Raw genomic sequence first — 21,637 nt, forward strand, 5'->3', positions numbered from 1 at the left:
AAGTGTGTAGCAATGGGGGATGGGAACCAGAAAGTCCCAGATAAAGCAAGCGCCTCCTAGGACCCCACAGGGATGACATGAGCTGAAATACTCCACAAAGGGGAGGGAGAGCCTGTGAGAACTGTAGTTAAGTGTATATGGAGGTGAGGGCCGGCACAAAATAAGGCAAGGCCTGTGATTGGCCAGTGAAAAAGTAAGGTGGGGCTAGAGTTTTTGTGAGGCAGGAGAGAGGGAAGAAAAAGGAGAGAACCAAGATGGAGGAGAAGAAGATGACCCAGATCTGAGCGGCCTTAAGGGATGGAATTTTATAGGACAATTTGTCTTATTTAGGTGGCCAGATTATATTATTATCAAGTGTTTGTGAGCTTATTGTGTGGACATTTTGTGGGCTGAGGACTTACTGATAGAAATCTGATTGCTAAATTACAAGCTTATTGAGTTCTGATTTTAACAGGTTACTGGGAATTTTACTATAACCACAGCGGGTGGATGCTGGGAATGTGAGCAGAGTCCGCAGTGAGAGAGTTGCAAGGGGGGCGGCTGCTGCTGGGCTCAGAGAGTAGCTGGCATAAGTGAGATGGCGAGTTCGGTTGAGACGCTTTGCTCTTTGAGATGAAAATACCCAACAGATGCCATGTGGTCCACTGGAGCCGGCACTGGCCTGGGTTAATAGAAGCGTTTTTATTATTTACCGCTACTCCAGAGGATAGGCACGCCCCCTCCCACAGAGGGAGGGGCCACCCACCCATTTCCAAAATTTTAATCCAAAATTGCTCCTGTCTAAAGGAAATGCAGGGACAAAGTGTGGATCAGAGGCTGAAGGAAAGGCCATCCAGAGACTGCCCCACCTTGGGGGATCCATCCCTCATGCAACCTCCAAACCCAGACACTATTGCCGATGCCAAGAACTGAATGCTGACAGGAGCCTGATACAGCTGTCTCCTGGGAGGCTCTGCCAGAGTCTGACAAATACAGAGGTAGATGTTTGCAGCCAACCATTAGACTGAGCACAGGGACCCTAATGGAGGAGTTAGGGGAAGGACTGAAGGAACTGATGGGGCCTCATCTAACATCAATGGGAGGGGAGGCCCTTGGTCCTATGAAGGTTTGATGCCCCAGTGTAGAGGAATGTTAGGGCAGTGTGATGTGAGTGGGTGTGTGGGTCGGGGAGAACCCTCATAGAAGCAGGGTAAGGGGAATAGGATAGGAGGTTTGCAGAGGGGAAAATGGGAAAGGGGATAACATTTGAAATGTAAATAAATAAAATTTCCAATTAATAAATAAATTATCACTCATAAAATTGGGGGTTGTATTGAAGGAGATGTTCAGTGACACCTGAAAAGCTTTTAAATAACCCACCCTTCTCCACTTGCCTGTGCTCCCTTCTCCAGCTGCCAGTGCTCCCTTCTCCAGCTGCTAGTGCTCCTGAGGGTGCATTTTCTTTACAATAATCCACCATGAGCAATCCTTTACAGGAGTGACTGTAGACAAATGTGACCTTGAACTCACAGATGTCCTCCTGCCTCTGAAGTAGTGACTTTTATTTTTTCATTTAGGATCCACCAGGAAGCACATTTTCGGCAGTTCCTTGGGAGCTCTTCCAGTGGGGAACACATTGGAGATGACTTTGGATGGGTGGGATGGTGGCCTGAGATTGCCCGTCAGTGTTGCAAGTAGCAGTGGGTTATAGGTAAGAATAAAGGGTCAGTGTCAGTAATGTCAAGGGAAGCCAGAACACACAAGGACATCAGCTCAGCTCAGCTCTCATCACTTTAGACATGCAAAGTAAAAACTGCAGATGAGAACATAGGTGTGGGTAGACATGGATGCAGCATTAGCTTCTGTGGAAGAGGCAGAAGCCTAGGTCTATGCTTCCTTTTAAGAATATGCCTTAGGATCTCTGTGAGTTTGAGGCCAGCCTGGTCTAGAGTGACTTCCAGGACAGCCAATGTTGTTACACAAAGAAATATGTCTTGAAAAACCAAACCAAACCAAACCAAACCAAACCAAACCAAACCAAACCAAAATGACCAAAAAACCCTCCCCAAACAACAAAGACCACCCCCCCTCAAAGAAAAAGGGAAAGAGATTTGCTGTCTTAGGGTTTTACTGCTGTGAACAGATACTATGACCAAGGCAACTCTCATAAGGACAACCTTTAACTAGGACTGGCTTACAGGTTCAAAGGTTCAGTCCATTATCATCAAGGAGGGAGCATGGCAGCGTCCAGGCAGGCATGATGCAGGAGGAGCTGAGAGTTCTACATCTTCATATGAAGACCGCTAGGAGGAGACTGCCTTCCAGGCAGCTAGGAGTAGCATCTTAAAGACCATGCCCACAGTGACACACTACTCCAACAAGGCCACACCTTCTAACAGTGCCATTCCCTGGCCCAAGCATATACAAACCATCACATTTCCTTATTGGGATTTTTTTTTTTGCCCTTGTTCTAAAGCTATGGCTTTTGTAAAAAAGAGCTATTTTAGCTGACATCCAGAGACATTTTGCAGGATCTGTGGTACAAGTGAAAAGCTTACCATCTCCCTGATTCCATGCATACGCTACACATCGTTGAGCTGAACAGTCATTATGAAATAGAAATCTGCATTCTCTCTGTACTTCGTAAGGGAAAACATCTCAGTACATTTATAATGCTGAAAGGCTACTGTCTGTTGGAAGAGTAATGCAAGCATTCTAAGAATAAAATACAATAATTAATAATGACTGTGAACACTTATAGCTTGTTATACCAAGTGATTTGGCCTTTCAAATTATAAAGGGAGAAGGCAGCAAATTAAAATTAAAGGATAGTATTCACAGAGCATATATTAGGTAACTTAACTATTATTATGTGGGCATATATATATACATATATATTCAAAATAATACAACACGCAAAGGCAGAAACATTATCACAACGATTAAACTTAATGCTTGGAGTTACTGTGGGAACATATAGATATGAAAGAAAATAGCCTTTAAAACTATGCTTATAATTTGAGAGAAAATTATTTAATTCTATTTAGTTCATAAGTTGCCCCTTCCTCCCCGACCCTGTCTTAGCAGCCCTGGTTGCCTGGGACTCACTGTGTAGAGAACCATTTGCTTCTGCCTCCCCAGTGCTGGGATTAAAGCTTTGCAGCACCAGACCTGGCTAATTTATGGACCTTTCCCTCTGAAGGCCTCTTAGAATTTTTTTCATATTGGAAAGAATGAATATAAAGCAAAATGTTAACTTTGCCTGTTAGACTTTCCCATGGCTCTGATGGTGACAGCCCAGGCTAAAGCATTCGGGATTGTTCAGCACACAGCATCCTTCATGTAGGGTGGACACTTACGTCAACCTAGCAACCACTGCAATCTCTGTGAGGTTGGGGGCTAGCCTGGTCTACAGAGGGCGTTCCAAGACAGCCAGGGACACACAGTAAAATCCTGTCTCGAAATTTTTTTCCCCCTATGTCAAGAAAAAACTCAAACCATGTACGACATCATCTGTGATAAATCACCTTTGATCTAGATATTAGACAATATAAAAAAATAAGAACAGGAAACAAAGAACTCCTATGGCATCATAATCTATCAGCCTCGTGACAGAGAGAAAACAGTGGGTACGAGAGGCTGGTGTGTGTGTGTGTGTGTGTGTGTGTGTGTGTGTGTGTGTGTATGGGGAGGCAGTTGGAGTGGGGATGAAGAGATTAGACAGCTGTTTGTTAAAGAACACAACATTTCAGTTAAATAGAGGGAATGAGATCAAAAGACACCTTCTGCATTTCAATGTGCAGAGTTGAAATGTGCCTATAAGCAGGAGCCACATGTACACTGGAAAATGGCTGAGTGGACTGTGTTTCCTCCATGAACAGTGAAAGAACACACAGGTTGAAGAGCTTGACTGAGCCATTTCACAAGGAACTCATGAGCCAAAACAGGGTGTGGCACCCTATGAATAAATACTTTCATTTGCTAATTCAGGACAAAAAAGATGGTGCAATTTCCCTGAATAATTTCCTTCTTGAAGAATTTACTAAAAAGTGTATCAACTGAGCCTGCTGTGGCCTAGACTGTCACTCCTTCAGGCAGAGGCAGGAGGACAGTGGATTGAAGACCAGCTTGGTCTTCCAAATAGAGACAAATCCATAGACTTTGAAACAAAACAAAACTCTCATGATAGCCTGGAGTTAACTTGTTTTATATATTATTTCTCATAAAACATGCAATTATCTTTGAAAGTTTCTAATTTAATCACAACAAAGATACTTTGACTTTGAGGCTAACACAAAGAAATTCAACCAAAGGGGAATGAAATTAAGACAAAATTATAAAAAGGAATGTCTTCTGATTAGAGCCTGGAAAAATGTGAATTTCTTTTATGCAGTAAAGTTATTCTTGTCACATTTGGAAGCCGGAAGCAGGAGAATCTCAGGTTTGAGGCCAACCTGAGACATATATTGAGTTCAAGGCTAGCTTGGTCTACATAGTGAAACTCAGTGTGAGAAACAAATAAATCAACAAATAAACCAGCAATTAACACCCTCTAAATTCTTTATTGTGCATTTTATCTGCTGTTTGGAACGATTTGCCTTGAGAAGCTAGGCAAAAACATGTGCCTTAAAAAAACAACAAAAAACCCCATACCCTCCCCCCCCAAACAACGACAACAAACAGAAAACGAGATAAGTATGTTTTTAAAGATGACTTTTTATTTTTACTTTATGTACATGTGTGTTGGATGCCCCGTAAATGGAGTTATAAACACTTGTGAGCTGCCATCTGGGTACTGGGAATTGAACCTGGGTCCTCTGGAGGAAGAGTCAATGCTCTTAACCACTGAGCCATCTCTCCAGCTCCCAAGAAAAAGTAATTTAAAATTAGGTGGTTAATTATTAAAAATTGTTTGGAGAGAGGGTCTCACTGCCTAGTCCTACTTGGCTCCATTTTCTTGAAGGGTTAACTGAGGGATAAGATCCTTTCCGCAGTGGGCAGTGTCTTCTACCTGCAGGCAGGATCTACAGAGATCGGAGAGAAAACAATGCTGGTTTTGCCTGCTTTCCTTCACCACTTGCTGGTGAACACATCTACTCTACAGTTTCTACTGCTGCTGCTGCTGGAGCACAGCTTCTTCAGGCTTTCTACACGGGTGGAAAAGCAGTGGCTTTCCAGGCCTCAAACTCCAGATCGGGACAGCTGAGGTGGCCAGCCTCGTGGACTAAGCAGCTACTGGGCTCTCAGCTACACAAACATGCAGATAGCCATGTTGCATTACCCAACCTGCATCATTCGCATTGATCCAGTAACTCTCCTTTATAATATATATTTGTTATATTAGCTTAAGCTCTCTAGGGAACCTTAATATGCTGTATCTTCACGTTTGAACATTCTTTTCTAGAAAATCTTACTTTCAGAGTTGTGGTTTGAAGTCAGGGCTGAGCACATCCTATACTACTCCACAACTCCAGAGCCAACGGTTGTCTACTTTTTCTTTTTCAAGAGCTAGGGACACATCATATTTGGTAAGCAGTTCATCTCTGAAATCGGTGCAATCCTTTGTGACTTGATTGTCCTTTGATGGCTTGGATTTCAATGTTTTCCCAAAGCCTACACTAAATGATTAACCTTAGCCTGTGAGAATACTGAGTGTCCTTCCAGCCCATGCCATCCACCTTCTTTGAGGTAGGCTCTGTCTTCGGCCTCCAATTGGTTCACTAAGGCTAGACTAGCTGACCTCAGGGATCCTTCTGTTCCTGGCTCTCAAATGCTGGGCACACAAGGACACAGCACCATTTCTGTTTACTTTTACATAGGTTCTGGGAATTGAATTCAGATCGAATCATCAGCTGAGCCATCCTACTAGCCTTAAACCAGGAAGAAGAAATGAGGTGTTTGCAGTACTAAATTGTTATTTAAAAGCTTTACAAAAGGATAGGGGAATCCTTAGTTTTTAAAATTATTTTTGTATGTATTATTTAAAAATATACACATACGGGGGCATGTGTGCAGAAAAAATTTAAAAATACAAAAATATATTAAGATATATTTCTAGAGATATGCAAAGCTCATAATTGAATTTGGGTCATTAAAATCCTCTTTTTAGAATAAGCATGGTGGAAGACACCTTGAATCTCAGGGTGGCAGAGACAGGAGAACGTTTGTGAGACTCAAGCCATCCTGGTTCACGTAATAAGTTCCAGGCCAGCCTGAGCGCACAGCAAGAGCCCATCTCCAAAAGGAGAAAAATATTTAAAAGCTGATATTTAATTTATCACTACCACCACCACCAGCACCAGCAGCACCACCATCAGTGTGTGTACATGTGTATATGCGTGTGTATTACAGGTGTGCACACGCCACAGTACATTTGCTTGTTGGTTCTTTCTTCCCATCATGTGATCCAGGGATCAGACTCAGGATGCCTGCTTTGCGCAGCAAATGCTTCTCCAGTACTCAAACATCTTGCTGGCCCTAAGAATCCTTTTGTCCCCTTAATATGTGTAAACATTTGTAAATAATCACAAGCACAACACTGTGTTCAGTCTCTATGTGGCCGAGCTGAACCTACCCTGCAGTCACACACTCATTTTCGTTTTATTTAGAGTCAGGTTTACTGATGTGTAATTTGCACTGTAGAAGACACCCTCCTCCATCTGCGTACAATCTGATTAGACTTGACAAATGTTCAGCCCTCGAAGCCACCATCCCGCCCATCCTGTTCTCTACCCTCTGCTGGCTACGGGTTTCATGGTTTTTTGTCCCATTGTTTGTCCTTCCTAGAAGGCTTTAGAAGTAAGCACTTTGGTGGCTGGCTTCTCGTGCGTAGTGTGGAGCTTTTGGGGGTCATCCTGGTTTGTTCACACATGGCTTCTTTCATTTTCACCATGGTTTTAGTTTAGTTTTGTTTTATGAATGTCCACCAATCTGATTACTCATTCAGTGTCACGGACAGCTAGTGCCAGCTTTTAGTTATTATGAATAAAACACTACAAACACTCACATAGAGGTCTTGATTGTAGGCGCATATTTTCATTCCTTCTGTGGAAACATCTCGAGTGGGGCTTTCTGGGCCACAGATGCGTGCTTAGGTTGTAGGGAACCACTGAAGAGTTTTCAAGAGAACGTGTCATTCTGCTTTCAGACCCACCACTTTCTGAGCCGTCCAGTCTGCACGAGTCCTTGTCAGCACTTGCTGTCGTTAACTCTTTGTTTAGCTATTTTAACAGACCTGGAGTGACATCTCGCTGTGGTCTGAATGCACAGTTTCCCAGTGACTAAAAATGATGCTGCAGAGGTCTTCACAGGCTTAGTTACCACACAGGTATGCTCTGTGGGGAAATGGTACTCAAAGTTTTCCCTTATCTGTTACGTTATGTCTTTTCTTATTATTGGATTATAAAAGATCTTTATATATTCTCAATTCTAGTTCTTTATCCAATGGGTGTTACAAATAACTTTTTATTTTTATCAATGTGGGTTATGCCTTTTTCTTCATTTTTTAAATTTTATCTTTTTTGTGTTGTTTCTCTTTTCCTTTCTTTCTTTTCCTTCCTTCCTCTCACCTCCCCTCCCCTACCTTTTCCTACCTTCTTTCCCCTTCTTTTGCCCTCCCTCTCTCCTTCCTTCTCCCACTTCTTTTTTTCTCTCTTTCCTCCCTCAAATCTTTGTTTTAATTTATTTGAATGTATAGATGTGGATTTTTGGATCATATGACAATCACTCATGCATGCACACATGCACACAGACATACACAAACACACACAGACACACACAGATACACACAGACACACACACAGACATACACACACATAGACACACACACACACACACACACACACACACACACACACACACACACACACACATGTACCTGCCATACTGTTTCCCCCAGATGGCTCTGTCCCATGTCACCAGCCAAACACAGGTGGCTAGCTTGGCTCCTGTTTCCTGTGTGTTTTCTCAACTCTATTTTCTTTCTTCTTTGAGTCAGGTCTATGCATTGTCTGTTTCCTGTTAGATTGTATCTTTTTATCTTTTATTTAACTTTATTAAATTGTAATTACTGTAAAATATGTTTTTGTAACACAATCCTTTTGCTGTTGTTACCTTTTCTCCCACTCTGTTGATTGTCTTTTAATTTTATTTTATAAAGTTATTTGTTTATGTCTTTAAAACAGGGTCTCACCCTTGTAGACCAGGCTGGCCAATGTAGAGCAGGTTGACCTTGAACTCTTAGTTGTCTTCTTGCCTCTGCTCCTTGAAAGTTGGGACAGCAGCTGAGAGTCACCAAGGCGGGCGTTTTACTTAGTGACCTTTTCTAATTAGCCACATTTGTAGTAGTAGTCATTCCCATGCCTGGCCTTAGCTTTATTATGTTTTAGAAAGATCTTGCGTGCCTGGGCTCACAGAGACTGAACTGACAATCAGGGAGCCTGCGTGGGTCTGACTAGGACCTCTGCACATGTTACAGCTGTGTAGCTTCATCTTCTCGCATGACTCCTAACAGTGGGAGCAAGGGCTGTCTCTGACTCTTTGCCTGGTTTTGGGACCCTTTTCTTCTACTGGGTTGACTCATCCAGCTTCATGAGGGGAGGTGCCTAGTCTTACTGCAAGAGGATGCTTGATACCCCTGGGAGACCTGTTCTTTTCTGGAGGGAAAAGGAGAACGACTGAAGAGGAGTGGGCTGGGGGGGTGGGGGAGGACCGGAGGAGAAGAGGGAGGGGAAACTTTGACCAGAATGTAATGTATGAGAGAATAAATATGAAAATTAAACCAGAAAGCTGTTTCTCAATCTGTGACTAGAAGGGTGATTTCTCTGTTCAGCTGTTTGTCTATAGTTCTTTTTCTCTTTTTTGAATATTTTCTTTTTAAGCTTTATTTACTTTATTTATGTGAGTACACTATAGCTGACTTCAGACACACCAGAAGAGGGCATCAGATCCCATTGGAGATGGTTGTGAGTCACCATGTGGTTGCTGGGAATTGAATTCGGCCCCTCTGGAGGAGCAGTCAATGCTCTTAACTGCTGAGCCATCTCTCCAGCCCTGTCTAGAGTTCTTATGCAGATAAGAAGATCCACTTATGCAGTTTCAGAGCATCCACTAACAAGTCGGCCATCTTTTATTTCATTTTTTTTCAGACAGGCTTTTACTATGTAGCCCTCCCTGGAACTCTCTGTGATGTGTGCCTTTTTAGATCTGGAACTCACAGAGATTTCTCCTGCTTCCCCTTCCCGAATGCTGGGATTAAAGGCACAGACCACCAACCACTTTCAGCTTACCATCATTTCAAAGTGCCTGCTTTATTACATGTTAAACATTTTAATATAAATTGAGTTTTCTTCTCCTGGTTCACCAGTTTGTCAGCATCCATTTTAATAGGAACAAATAGGACATTTTTGGAAAAAGACGACCCGATTTCTCAGGAAGCTCTAATGTCTGTGATTGCTAAGTTCTCAACACCTCTGCCCTTCTCCAGGTCTCATCCTAGTGTCCTGTAATTCCCATCCGCTGAAGGCAGACATCTGGGGCAGACTCAGAGAGGGAATTACATTAGATTCTGTTTTTAGGGTGAGAACCAGAAGACACAAGAGACTGGGATGTTGTGGAAATTGGCTCACATCCCAGGAGAACCCACTCACCTAATACACCGTAACTAAGTGTTTTAGTGTGGGCACCGACTCATCTGTGTCACAGTGCTGCTGAATCAACCCCCTCCTGGGCTGATCACAGCACCTTTGTACACCTGAATGCTCTCTGAACGCTGCATTGTTCCAGGATTAGCCTCTCTGCAACTGCAAAACGGAAGGAAAATGCCCTGACCGTGTTGAAAGGGAATAAGGTCTTTATTCTTGGTAATGCACTACCTTTATGGATTCACCTGAGGGCCTCCATAAGCTCCAGAGGCAACCCTCTCAGCTTCAGTCTTTCAGTTGCGAGCACACCAGCAAAGGTCCCTGAGACCGATGGATTTTCCACTGTCTCAGTGCACATGGGTATGTCAGGCTGTGTTCTGTCAGCCAAGCACGCCATGAATTTAAGTTTCCTCACATAAAGCAAATGGAGCAGCATTTAGCAAGCCAAGCCCAGACTGCTCGTGGCCCTTTGTGTATGCTGAGGTTTCCTTGGGATTTTAGCAGACTATCGTGTATGTATTCAGCGTGAAAGATTTCTTTAACTCGTAAATATCTTGCAATCAAAAACAACTTAGATTAAAACTCCTGGAGTTCTTGAGTAAAGTGTATGAGGAGACATTCTAGAGTTTATTTTATGAGTAACTGTTGATCGTTCTAATCATTTAAGCTGTACTTGATCTTCATAAACTTGCCATAGTCACGGCAGAATAAAATTCAATAAAAGCAACCCTAATCTTTTTTATAACTCCCTATCACTTGTTTCGTGCTCCTATCTAACGAGGTCTAAGGCTATAGCTAAGTTTCTTCTTGCTCTGATGTTGAGTCACTGGAGTTTCACTTTATTGATTTTCTGGAGATCTGAAATAAAATAAATGATGACATTGACTTTTGCATTATGATAGAAAGTATAAAACAAGTCGCTGTGAGAGAGATGTTGGCATCCCATGTACACAAACATTCCTTAAAGATGAAAATCCCTCAAAGTACAAGCTCCAGAGCAAGTCTGTGGTGGCTCAGGAGCAGCATTTCAGCCTTAGTTTAGTAAGCACTAGGTCATGTGTTATTGTTGCTAGGAACAGACTGTGTTTGGCGGGGACAGGTGGCTCAGCAGTTGAGAACATTGGCTGCTCTTATAGAGGACCTAGGCTTGGTTCTGGGCACCCACATGCTGGCTCCCAATGGCATGCTACTCCAGTTCTAGGGCATAAGATGCCTTTCTCTGGCCTGCTAGGGCATCAGGCATACTCATGGTGAACAAACATACATCCAGACAAAACACTCACACACAGAAACAAAATCAACCAACCAACCATTGAATCAGTCAATAAAAAAGATAATGTTCAGTATCCCACAAAAGTTGAAACTTCATAGAAAGTACCTTCTTGTTTCCTCCTGAGCGTCTGGGAATTGATATATGTTGTCTTCCGTGGCTTTTCTAGCCTCCCCTAAAAGAAAAGGAAAACAAATTCAAGCTCTTTCCTGGATGGTTTCTATTTATTGTGCGCTGGTGTTAATCCCTCTGAAGGAGAGTAAAGACCACGGACAAGTATTTTGGTCAAATTAGGCTTCATTTTCTCTCAGACAGGGCTATATTCCTAGAGTTGGCTTTGAGAGAACAGCCCTGAACGCAGGAGAAATGCAAACCCAGGGGTTTCTGAAGGTTTTTTGTTATGTAGGACCTTGTCAGAACATCTCAAAATTATGTGGCAGAACCCAGAAGGTAGAGTGAAGGTTATAGAGTGTGGAACATGCACATTCCAGAAGACGGGTCCAGCTCTGGCCGAACAAGTTTACAGACAATGTGAACGAACTTAGTCTGACCTTGTGACACGATGGCTTCTGATCTTACGATGCAGGCAGGGAGGTCCATCATTGGAAATGCCTTTTCAGTGAACGCAATCCTTAGCACTTAAATAATAAGGCTGCACACATCACTGGAGCAGGTTAGATGGTCCAAAGATGGCCACAGCTGTACCCCACCCCCCAATTCAACAATCCTACAGCATGACCTTAGAAACCCTTCACCAAGAAACACAGTCTCGTTCATCCTTTCTTGAAATCAAACTATCCTTCAAATGTATATATATTATATAAAATTATACATATATATGCATAATTTTGTGTATGTGAGTACACTGTTGCTGTCTTCAGACACACCAGAAGAGGGCATCAGATCCCATTACAGATGGTTGTGAGCCACCATGTGGTTGCTGGGAATTGAACTCAGGACCTCTGGAAGAGCAGTCAGTGCTCTTAATCACTGAGCCATCTCTCCAGCCCTCCTTCAGGCTTTAAAAAACCAAGAGTTTTATTAGAAGTGACTGTGTGCACAGCTTCCAAGACTAGTTCAGGAGAGGCCTTCAGTTTCAACCCGCCTGTCTTAGAATGCTTCTTTCAGAGAAGGCGAGGTCAGCGTATGGGACGTTCTTCCATCCCGAGGCTGCTTTGCGGGGCACTCTGGGTCCAGCAGAGAGTCCCAGATAGGCCCAGCCGCCTTGCTGACTACAGAGTTGCAGAGTGTGAGAACCAACCCTTGGCTGACCCTTCAAATTGCCCGGTTTGTCATCTGTGATACAATAACACTGGATGGGCCACTGTTGTTGCTAAGATGACTTGTTAAAATGATACTCAAACACTGTTAATTTGGGGAGCAATGTAAGTTACTCAAACAATAAAGTCAAATATGGCAAGTCTGCCTGTGTACCAGTCTGCCGAGCTCTGTCGATTGCCTACGTTTCTTCCATATCTTTTCCTTCTCTTTTGACTTGAATCCATTGGGACGAACCTAGAAAGATGCTCTATCCTTGGCTGTGACGGTTTTCAGGAGGCTCCCAATTTCCTATGTTCTATTTTCGAATATGGGGAATGTGAAGCTTGGCATATTAATAGTACCCCACTTTCTGTCTTCCCCCTGCTTCCTGAAATTCCCTTTGGGTTTTTGAGAGTCCAGAGACCCTTTTTGTCCCCGTTTTTGCTGATGGCTTTGGAGATGAATGTGGCCTCCATGGGCCACCTTTCCTTTAGCACACTTATCCTCTTTTATCTTCTTAACCCCTTGTTGACAGACTGTGCAGCCAACCACTCGTGCTTGGCTTTCTCCATCGATGAGTGGGATGGTTTGTCCTCACCGTACTTGTGTTCCTGATTCCTTGGTTCTATCCTTTACTCGCCGCAGCCATCGCTTCCCCTGGCCATCTGTAGAACTGACCATTACCGGCTCGCTCCAGTCTCAATTTCTGGCATCAGTGACTTAGCTGCCATCTTTATTTTTCTGGATTTTCTTTCTCTAACTTCAGCAATCCTGCTCCACAAGGCTCTGTAGCCCCATCACCTTGTCATTGCTGCTTAGCATTTACCACCTTCTCTCCTCTCTTCCTACAGTTTCTCTCTTCCTCGAGGCTACTCTTGAACTCTGTACCCACTTCCTGCTGTATCATGTCAAACCTGACACATTGTCACCTCTAGTCAAATCAACTTTCTGTCCGTTCCACTCCATGACTCGCTCGTTCCATGCAGCTGGAGCAAACGTACATTCAGGCAGAGAAAGCTCAGGCTGAGTTTGTGGGCACAAACAGAAGGACCACTTATTGCTGCCAGACCTTCCTATTAAACACTCCTGATCGGATACTCTGTCTCTGTTAGACAGCTCTTTAACTCTCGAAGTTTTTCAGCCCTCGTGCTGAATATTCATTCTCGTTCAGTAACTTATTTTCCAATTCCATATTAGAAATGAGTCACACTAGGAAGGACATTCTACAGGTTTTGTTGCCAGAGTGAGCCTCAGACCTGCATGTGCTCAGTGCCTTCTGTTTTCTTCCTGCTACTACAGTGGAACTGCTTGCACTCCTTCTGAGGTTGTATTACTTGACACCTACCCTACATTCCTTCATTCCTTGTCCACACAAAACATGGCTCCCATAATCCCTTCTGCTTCTTACTTAGCAAGTTATTTTTTTTTTTTAATCCCCAACCCCCAGCAAGTTATTTTTTGTATAAGATCCGATACCCGACACTCCTATGAAAGAATACAGCTTGCCATGGTGGGTGAAGGCACGGAGGGGAAGTGATTTGTAGTCAGGAAGTAGAGTAGATAGGAAGTGGGGCTGGACTATAACACTGTAAGGCCCACCCTTAGTGACTCACTTCACTCAGCAAGGTTCCTCCTCCTAAAGGTTTAATAACCTTCCTCAACAGTACAACCCACTGACAGGAGCAAGTGTGCAAGCCGGAGCCTACCAGGGACACATCACTCTCAGGTCACAGAGCTCTGCTTTCTAATAGGTCTTTTCTATCTGTGGATAAATATGAAACAGAGTTCAGATCTCTAGGTTTCCAGGAACACACACAGACAGGGTTGTGTGGACTGCACCTGGGTCTGGTGTTAGACCCCAAGTCTGGTATTAGACCCAAGGTCTGGTGTTGACCCCCGGGTCTGGTGTTGGACCCCCGGGTCTGGTGTTAGACCCCCAGGTCTGAGGTTAGATCCCCAGGTCTGGGGTTAGACCCTGCAGATTTACTTCTCCTTGCATCTCTACTCTTTCTTGGTCTTTTTATTTATTTTTAAGTGATACAGCCTTGGCCCCTGAGCTCACAGAGATCCACCTGCCTCTGCCTCTGCCTCCCAAGTGCTGGGATTCAAGGTGTGCCACCTTTTCCTTAGCCTGGAACCTGAAATAGTTACTCTGTCGCTCAGATCCAGTCATGCAAAGATTAGCAAGACTTTGATGCAAACATTCTTCCCTGGAAGAGGGTGACTTTGTCCTCACACAGGACATTTGGAAATGTCTGGAGATGCTTCTTTTGTTATAACTGACAGAAGGAAGTGCTACTGGAGTTTAGCAAGTAGAGGAACTGATGTGCTTTCCTCAGGATCTAGTGACGCATGGGGCAGGCAAGACCTACCTCTTCCCCATAGATAACCCTTTCTGAAGAATGATACCCAGACTCAAATAGTATGTAAACACAAAGAGTGTTTTATTCTGCACAAGTCCAGCACGCTGGGATCTCCCATTATCAAGACAGACAGACATCCAAGTGAACTTGTAGGCCTGATTTAAAGCACATTAGGGAATTTCAGATTAGGTGACCTTTATCTGTTGGGTCTATCTCTGACATTCCGTTACCGGAGTGTGGGGCCTGGAAACTTGCTGGGGCAATCTGAAAACTGTTGGCTGAGGAAGTAGCTGAGGAAGTCTGGAAACTGCTGCTGACCCATTGTCCTTGTCTCAGGCCAGGTGGCGGGCAGCCTCTGAGGCCTGGACTTGCCTGGAATTGCCCAGTTCTTGAAAACAGAGATTTAGGTCTAGTCTCCAATTTGAAGCCTGTCATGGAGTCAACCTAGCCTCCTCACAATAATATAAGGCTGAGAAACCCTGTCCCAACCCTTATGCTCATGGGAACATAAGGTTAAAAACCATCATCTCCGTGTGCCCATGTGTTTTTGTCCTGCGTTAACAATGCTCATGTAGAACGCTCACTGCAGGACTGGGGGATAAGGAATGTCCATAATCTTAAGCTACTGTACTTTTAGGCTCCCTCTAGTAGGAGCACAGCCTTCCTCATAACTAATATGCCCTGCTCTTCTCTTTGAGGCTGTGTTTCACTGTGTACCCCTGGCTGGTCTTGAACTCTCCTATGAAGACTAGGCTGGGCTTAAACTCAGAGATCTACCTGCCTTGGTCTCATAAGGCTGGGATTAAAGGTGTGACCACTGCTCCTCGCTGCTTTATTTTAGATAAGAGCCTCCTTTGGCTTTACAGTTGAATGCTTTCCTTGCTCCACGACATATGGAAACACCCAAGCCTATCTCAAGCTAAGTTAAATTTTCTAAGATAGGGTTTCAAGCAAGGCAAGCACCACAGGATTGGGGTCTCAGGGCTCCATCACTCCCGAAGCTCTCATTTCAGTCCTAATCCAGCTCAACCCTGCTATGTGGCCAACTCTTCAACTTCTGATCCTCCTGCTTTGACTTCCCAAGTGCTGCTGGGATTATAGGTATGAACCCCCACAATGGATGGGTTCATACGGGGCTGGATTGAACCCAGGATTTTGTGCACTCTAGGGAAGCACTCCAGCAACTGAGTTACATCTCCAGTTTAGGTCTTGGATTCAGCATTCCTTTTAGTGTGGTGAATGCAATGGTGCTGTAGGCTGCAGAAGCCTTCCTTGGAGTGGTCCAGTTTGTTTTCAGTCATGTGGTATCCACTTCCCAGATGCTGAAGGAAGATGATGTTCACTCTGGGATACTATCCATAAAGGTTCTCTGAGAAGAATAGTTACACACGTTGCTACTGATATTCTCCTCCACTCGGCTATTGCTACTAGTGGAGCACAAAGGCGTTCCGTGCTGTCTGTGTTAGGAAGTCTTGGCAATGGCTAATTCACATATGGAACACACTTATCCCTCAGGTTTTCTGATCATCTTTTCACATGGACCAAGGTGAGCACCATAGGACTGAGGATTCCATCGATGCTGAAACACTCTGCTTCAGGCCCAGGCCAGGTTTTGGGCTGTGAGTCTGACTCAGGGAGTGACTCAAAATGTTTGACCTGCAGGGCTTCGGAGATAGAAGATTGAACCAATCATTGACAAGAGGCTCCCGGAAAGCAATAGAAAGTGCAGTGGTGATATTTGTCCCTGTCTTGTTCCATTTCTGGGGAAACGAGCAATTCTCTTTTGATAACAGTGAAGGAATCCTTATGTGGTGGATTCTCTCAAGCAGGCAATGGGGAACATGTATAAGTCATTATAACATCATCTGCTGTTTTCTGTGACGGAACAAGCCAAACAGTGTTGAATTGCAGGCATCTTGCTGTTTTGTCCCTTTGTTTGAAGGCAGTGGTGTATAACCTTCATGCTATGGAGGGTTGGGTATATATGAGACCTTGAAGACCTGCTCTGTGGATAGGTTTGGACTGAAATGGAATGGACACTCCCTGGCAGTTTGGTGACTAGATAGGTAGATTAATTTTTAAAATTTTGTCATGCAAAACATTTTTAGTGGCCATATTCTAGAAAAGGGTAAATCATAACTCACCCGTAAAGGTTGTGTCAGGGTTTATAGACTAGACCCCTGATAATAGATTCAACCTTTCCACAACAAATCAAACGTATTGTTGTATGCTCACATGAATATACAGTAGTCATTACCTTAAATTTAAAACTCACTGTAGGCGGCAAACCCAGACAGCAGGATGTGAAGGCTGCATTGTATCAGTGTGGTCTGCAGAGAATTTCTTTGTGTGGGTTTTGCCGGGTTGAAATATATGCTGCAGTTCAGAGCTAAAGGGATTACTTTTGAATAGTCATTGCTGGGGTTGATTACATTCGTCGATCATATTTAGCTGGACCCTGCAGGCTATTATTCCATTAGCTAGGCTGGCCCTGCCATTGTCAAAAAGTTGATCACCTAACGTTAAAAGACCATGCTTTCTGTTGACCTTATCCAAATGCTTTATCAAAAGGTTTCGTTAAAGGAAACTTAGATTATGTGTTATGGGGCAGATTAAGGGCAGATACTGTGTATAAAAATGCCTTTCTCATTGCTGAAGATTTTTTTTGTCTTTCAGCACATTTTATTTGAAAGCACAGACTTCAGGAGACACGGCAACACACTTTCGCTGATAGCAATGTCTTGGAAAGGGATTTCTCAGAAAGGAGTCCTTTTCTTTCCCAGCATGCACTTACCTCACACAAAATTAACACAGTAAAAGGAAGCTAGTTCATCAGTGGCAACAGTGAATCCACGATGCCATGAGGTCAATATGATTTCGCAAGATAGTTTCCCTGGAGAGCCCGACTTGCCTTGTATTTTGAGAAATATATGTAGGAATTGAAAATTTGCCACTCATATTTGGTAACCAGAAAAGAATTTGAAAAAATATACAGACTTCTATCTGTTTATTCCTTCTTTAATGGTTGTATATCTTCAGTTATTTAATTACCACAGTTAGATGATTTTAATGAAATAAATATATATTTTATTAAATTAGAATCCCATCATCAGTATAAGGCACATTTTGTTAAGCTCAACTTTTAGTGTATTTTATTATGAATTATCCACTAGTAAGTAACAAAACATAAATATATCTTTAGAAAAATATTGAGAAGTACAGTTTTAGTATTTAAATAATATAAGTATAATTTTTCATTCGGATCATATAAAAGCTGACTCCTAGGAAGAGAGACAGCCAGGAAAGCATCACATGAACAACTAGGCCTTGAACTGTGATCTCGGAACTGGTGCTGGCTTGGCACACTCTGCAGGTGCTCTCTGGCATGGTGTCCCTTGTAACTGATGGTGTGTGAAATGGCTGGTCAGCGATACAGGCTTGGCCCCTTAGCATTGTTCTCCAATCAAAAGAACTTCTCAGTACACAGAAGTTCCAAATGGTTCTTACTCTTGATTTTTTGTTTGTTTTTGTTTTGTTTTGTTCTTTGCCTCTAACTTGACTTTCACAGTAGAGAAATGGCAGTCAGTCAGAAAGGAAGAGATGGCATGTCCAATTGGAATTCTGACAACTGTTTAAAAAAGTGTTATTAAGAGATAAAGGCAAGATCCAGGATCTACCAAAGGATATCAAGGGCCCTATGTATAGTGCAAAGAAAGATACAACCTTATTATCACCCCTAGGGCTGACTGGTAAAAGGAGAGGTTGAGAGACAAAGATTTAGAAAAAGGATCACCTGAGAGAATGCAGAAGGAGGAGTTAGAAATGAGCACAAGTGGAGCCTGGGCTAACAGCGGTCAATTGCCCTCTCTCCTGAGTCCCCTTCTGAAAACACATCAAGGCAAATGTAAACTCAACGATGTTTGAAGACAACGATTATCAAGAACAAACCAGCGATCACTGATTGGCAGAATGCAGGCCGTGTGACCCTCAGTGGCTCAGGCTCTCTTTGAATTTTCTGACTTCAGGGTGAGTGAAGGAAAATCCAGGAGCCCAGCCCAGCTCCGAAGCTAAAGAGATAGATGGTCTTGAGATTCTGGGGATACCAAAGCAACTGGAGTTTGTAACCACTGCCACAGTGTACTGAAAGTTGATGTGTCCTTAGATATCTGAGATGAAGCCTATTCAAGATGAAGGTTTGAAAGACGCTCAGGCAGAAACTGACAGCACTCTGACCTTAGACCTCCTGACTTTCAAACTGTAAGAAAAAAACTCATATCATATCATATCATATCATATCATATCATATCATATGCCTATGAGATTAAGGCCCTCTGTAACATGGCAGCCAAAAGAGACTGAGAAAAGGGTACCAGAGAGGAAAGAACCAGAGACGAGAAGTCTGGAGATCTGTGTAGGTAAATGAAATCTCAAGTATTTACCCAAGTACAAATCGGAGCCTTTTTTTTTTTTTTTTATTAACTTGAGTATCTCTTATTTACATTTCACGTGTTATTCCCTTTCCCGGTTTATGGGCCAACATCCCCCTAGCCCCTCTCCCTCCCCTTCTTTATGGGTGTTCCCCTCCCCATCCTCCCCCCACTGCCGCTCTCCCCACAACAATCACGTTCACTGGGGGTTCAGTCTTAGCAGGACCCAGGGCTTCCCCTTCCACTGGTGCTCTTACTAGGATATTCAATGCTACCTATGAGGTCAGAGTCCAGGGTCAGTCCATGTATAGTCTTTAGGTAGTGGCTTAGTCCCTGGATGCTCTGGTTGCTTGGCATTGTTGTTCATATGTTGCACATATGAGCCCCTTCAAGCTTTCCAGTACTTTCTCTGCAAATCAGAGCCTTTAATCTGAGGCCAGAGAAAGAAAGCACCGTGTGGATACAGAATAAAGTTCATGGTGTCCACAGAGCTGGGACTATTCACTCCGATCAACAGCCATGTCAGGAAAGTTTCCCAGGTCTTGGGACTTGCTTTGCTATGGATAATAGTCACCCCAACATTAGGCCTCACTCAGACCCTATGTAACAGATCATGAAAGATCTTTAAGACCAAAATGCTCCTAGGTGACTTTACCACATCAGACCAAAGCTCAGAAATATTTATGGGAATAGAAAAAACTACACAGCACCAAAAAGGGGGTTAATGTTTGCGATGCCTGGGATCCAGGAAAAACAAGACAGACAGATAAAATTACCCACGTTGACTCAGTCAGGGCTGAGGGAGAGGCATTTAAGATGATCACTGTAATTATATTTTAAACACTTAGAGTGCTTAGAAATACAGAATGCATAAAAGAAAACATTTATGAATGGGAAGATAGACTGACAGGAATGACTCAAAGAGGGTTAAAATAGGAACTTATTTTGTAAGCTGTAGGACAAGCTCACGCAGCCTAATAGAGTTTTTTCTGCCTGTCCATGTGAATTTATTCTGTGATCCCATGTTAAAGCCTGGGTAAAATGTTAAGGCCTAGGTAACTGTTGCCTGTCTAGCCTGCCATTTTGTGCTGTTACTAGCAAACTTTTTCATGCTCTAGTTGATTGCAGATTCTGTTATGTTCTGTGCTTTGGGTTTATTGAAAACTAATCACAACAGAGGTCAGTTAGAGTTGCTTTGTGTAGTTAGCCATAGTAAGCTTGGACCTGAGCCAACTGGCAGGAAGCATTTCCTGCACCGTGTATGAGCTTTTATGGGTTTTTGCTTTTTTAAGCTGCTCCTGGGATGGACCCCAACATAAGAAAGACACGTGCACCAATCTAAGAAACCATTTGGAATAAGACTTCCATTTTGAATAGTGGTTGAATAAAATCTAAGTTCCCAAGACCTCCCTGGGAACTGACATCTGCTTGACAGAAAGAGACATGTATGTGGGTAACTTACGTTCTGGTTGGCAAGTCAAGTCTCCTGCCACAGCTGAATACCTCAACCAATGAGAACAGGATACACGCACAGCAAAGACATGTTCCTAAGTTCCCTATCTGTAAATTCTGATTGGTGAAACAACTTGGCACAGATGTTTGTGGATTTCAAGACTTAAGAGATCTGTAGGACCCTGGTTCACTGTCACAGCAGCTCCTGAGTCTGACCTGTGGCCCTGATCGACCAGCCTTGGGGTGTGGTGTTTAATAAATCATCCCCATTTCACTGAGATTGGTGTCAATGGTTTGTGAAGTGGTCCCAAGACTTTAACACCCAGTACTCCACACCCAGAGAGTACTGACCCTACATGTTCCGAGCTGCTAAAAAGAGTGCAGCACGCTCACGTATAACATGGATATGCTGAATCAAACAAGATGGCGTGGGGCCGCACCAAACTTCACCCCATCACCTAGAAGACAGAATGTAAAGGAGAAGAATTCTTCATGTCCGAAGTCTTTTCTTTTAATATTTTTAAATGGTAGTTGATCACTGGCAATGGAAGCAACACAAGGTAAGTACTATACACACACTGTTGGAATTCTGGAAGAAGATGGAAGGATACTTGAAAATATTTTAAGAAATAACAACTGAAAGAATTTCAAGATAGATGAACTTCATAAACATACAGCTCTAAGAAGGTCGCCAAAAAGAAAAAAAAAGGTAAAAAGGAAAGATTTGTCTGTCTTAGAATTCTATCCCTAGAGAAAAAAACTTTCAAGAAAGAAGTTTCAAAAAGGACCTTTCAGATGGACAACAGCTAAAGCTATTCATCTCCAGGAGACCTGCCTCACCAGAGACAATAAGGTCCCCAGGCAGACAGAGCATGGTGACCAGTGGGAATCTCACTCTGGACAGAGGACTGGTGAGTGCCAGGAAGGCCGAGTACATGAGAAGTTATAAAAGAAGTTTTAAAATGCATTAAAGAGCAACAACAGGGGCTGGGGAAATGGCTCTGTTGGTAAAGTAAGGGACTGAATGTGGATGCCCAGCTGTTTTTAGTGTTGCGTCCCAGTGATCCCAGTGATGGGAAGACAGAGAGGTGGATCCCTGGATCTCTCTGGCCAGCTAGCCACAGTGAACATGTGAGCTCTAGGTTCAGTGTATGCGTGGCATGGGTACGCACACGTGTGTGCGCGTGCACCACACGCATGTGCACACAGATGCACATACACATGCATGCATCCCTAAATACATAC

General features: G+C 43.3%; 1 protein-coding gene across 2 annotated transcripts in view; it reads right to left on the reverse strand.

Annotated features, from left to right (window-relative positions):
* Window positions 1-9,811: 9,811 nt before the first annotated feature.
* Ttc29 (tetratricopeptide repeat domain 29) overlaps window positions 9,812-21,637 on the reverse strand; it is a 218,366-nt gene continuing 206,540 nt past the window's right edge. Inside the window, exons 12-13 of one of the 2 annotated variants that reach the window (XM_017601216.3) lie at window positions 10,999-11,065; window positions 9,812-10,478 (exon numbers count right to left, since the gene is read on the reverse strand). In XM_017601216.3, the coding sequence (XP_017456705.1) occupies window positions 10,460-10,478; window positions 10,999-11,065 (86 nt within the window). In that variant the 3' untranslated portion in view covers window positions 9,812-10,459. The remainder of the gene's footprint in view (window positions 10,479-10,998; window positions 11,066-21,637) is intronic. The other variant, NM_001013890.1, reaches the window with a different exon arrangement.

This window comes from Rattus norvegicus, chromosome 19 (assembly GCF_036323735.1).
Source record: "Rattus norvegicus strain BN/NHsdMcwi chromosome 19, GRCr8, whole genome shotgun sequence".
Lineage (NCBI taxonomy): Eukaryota > Metazoa > Chordata > Mammalia > Rodentia > Muridae > Rattus > Rattus norvegicus.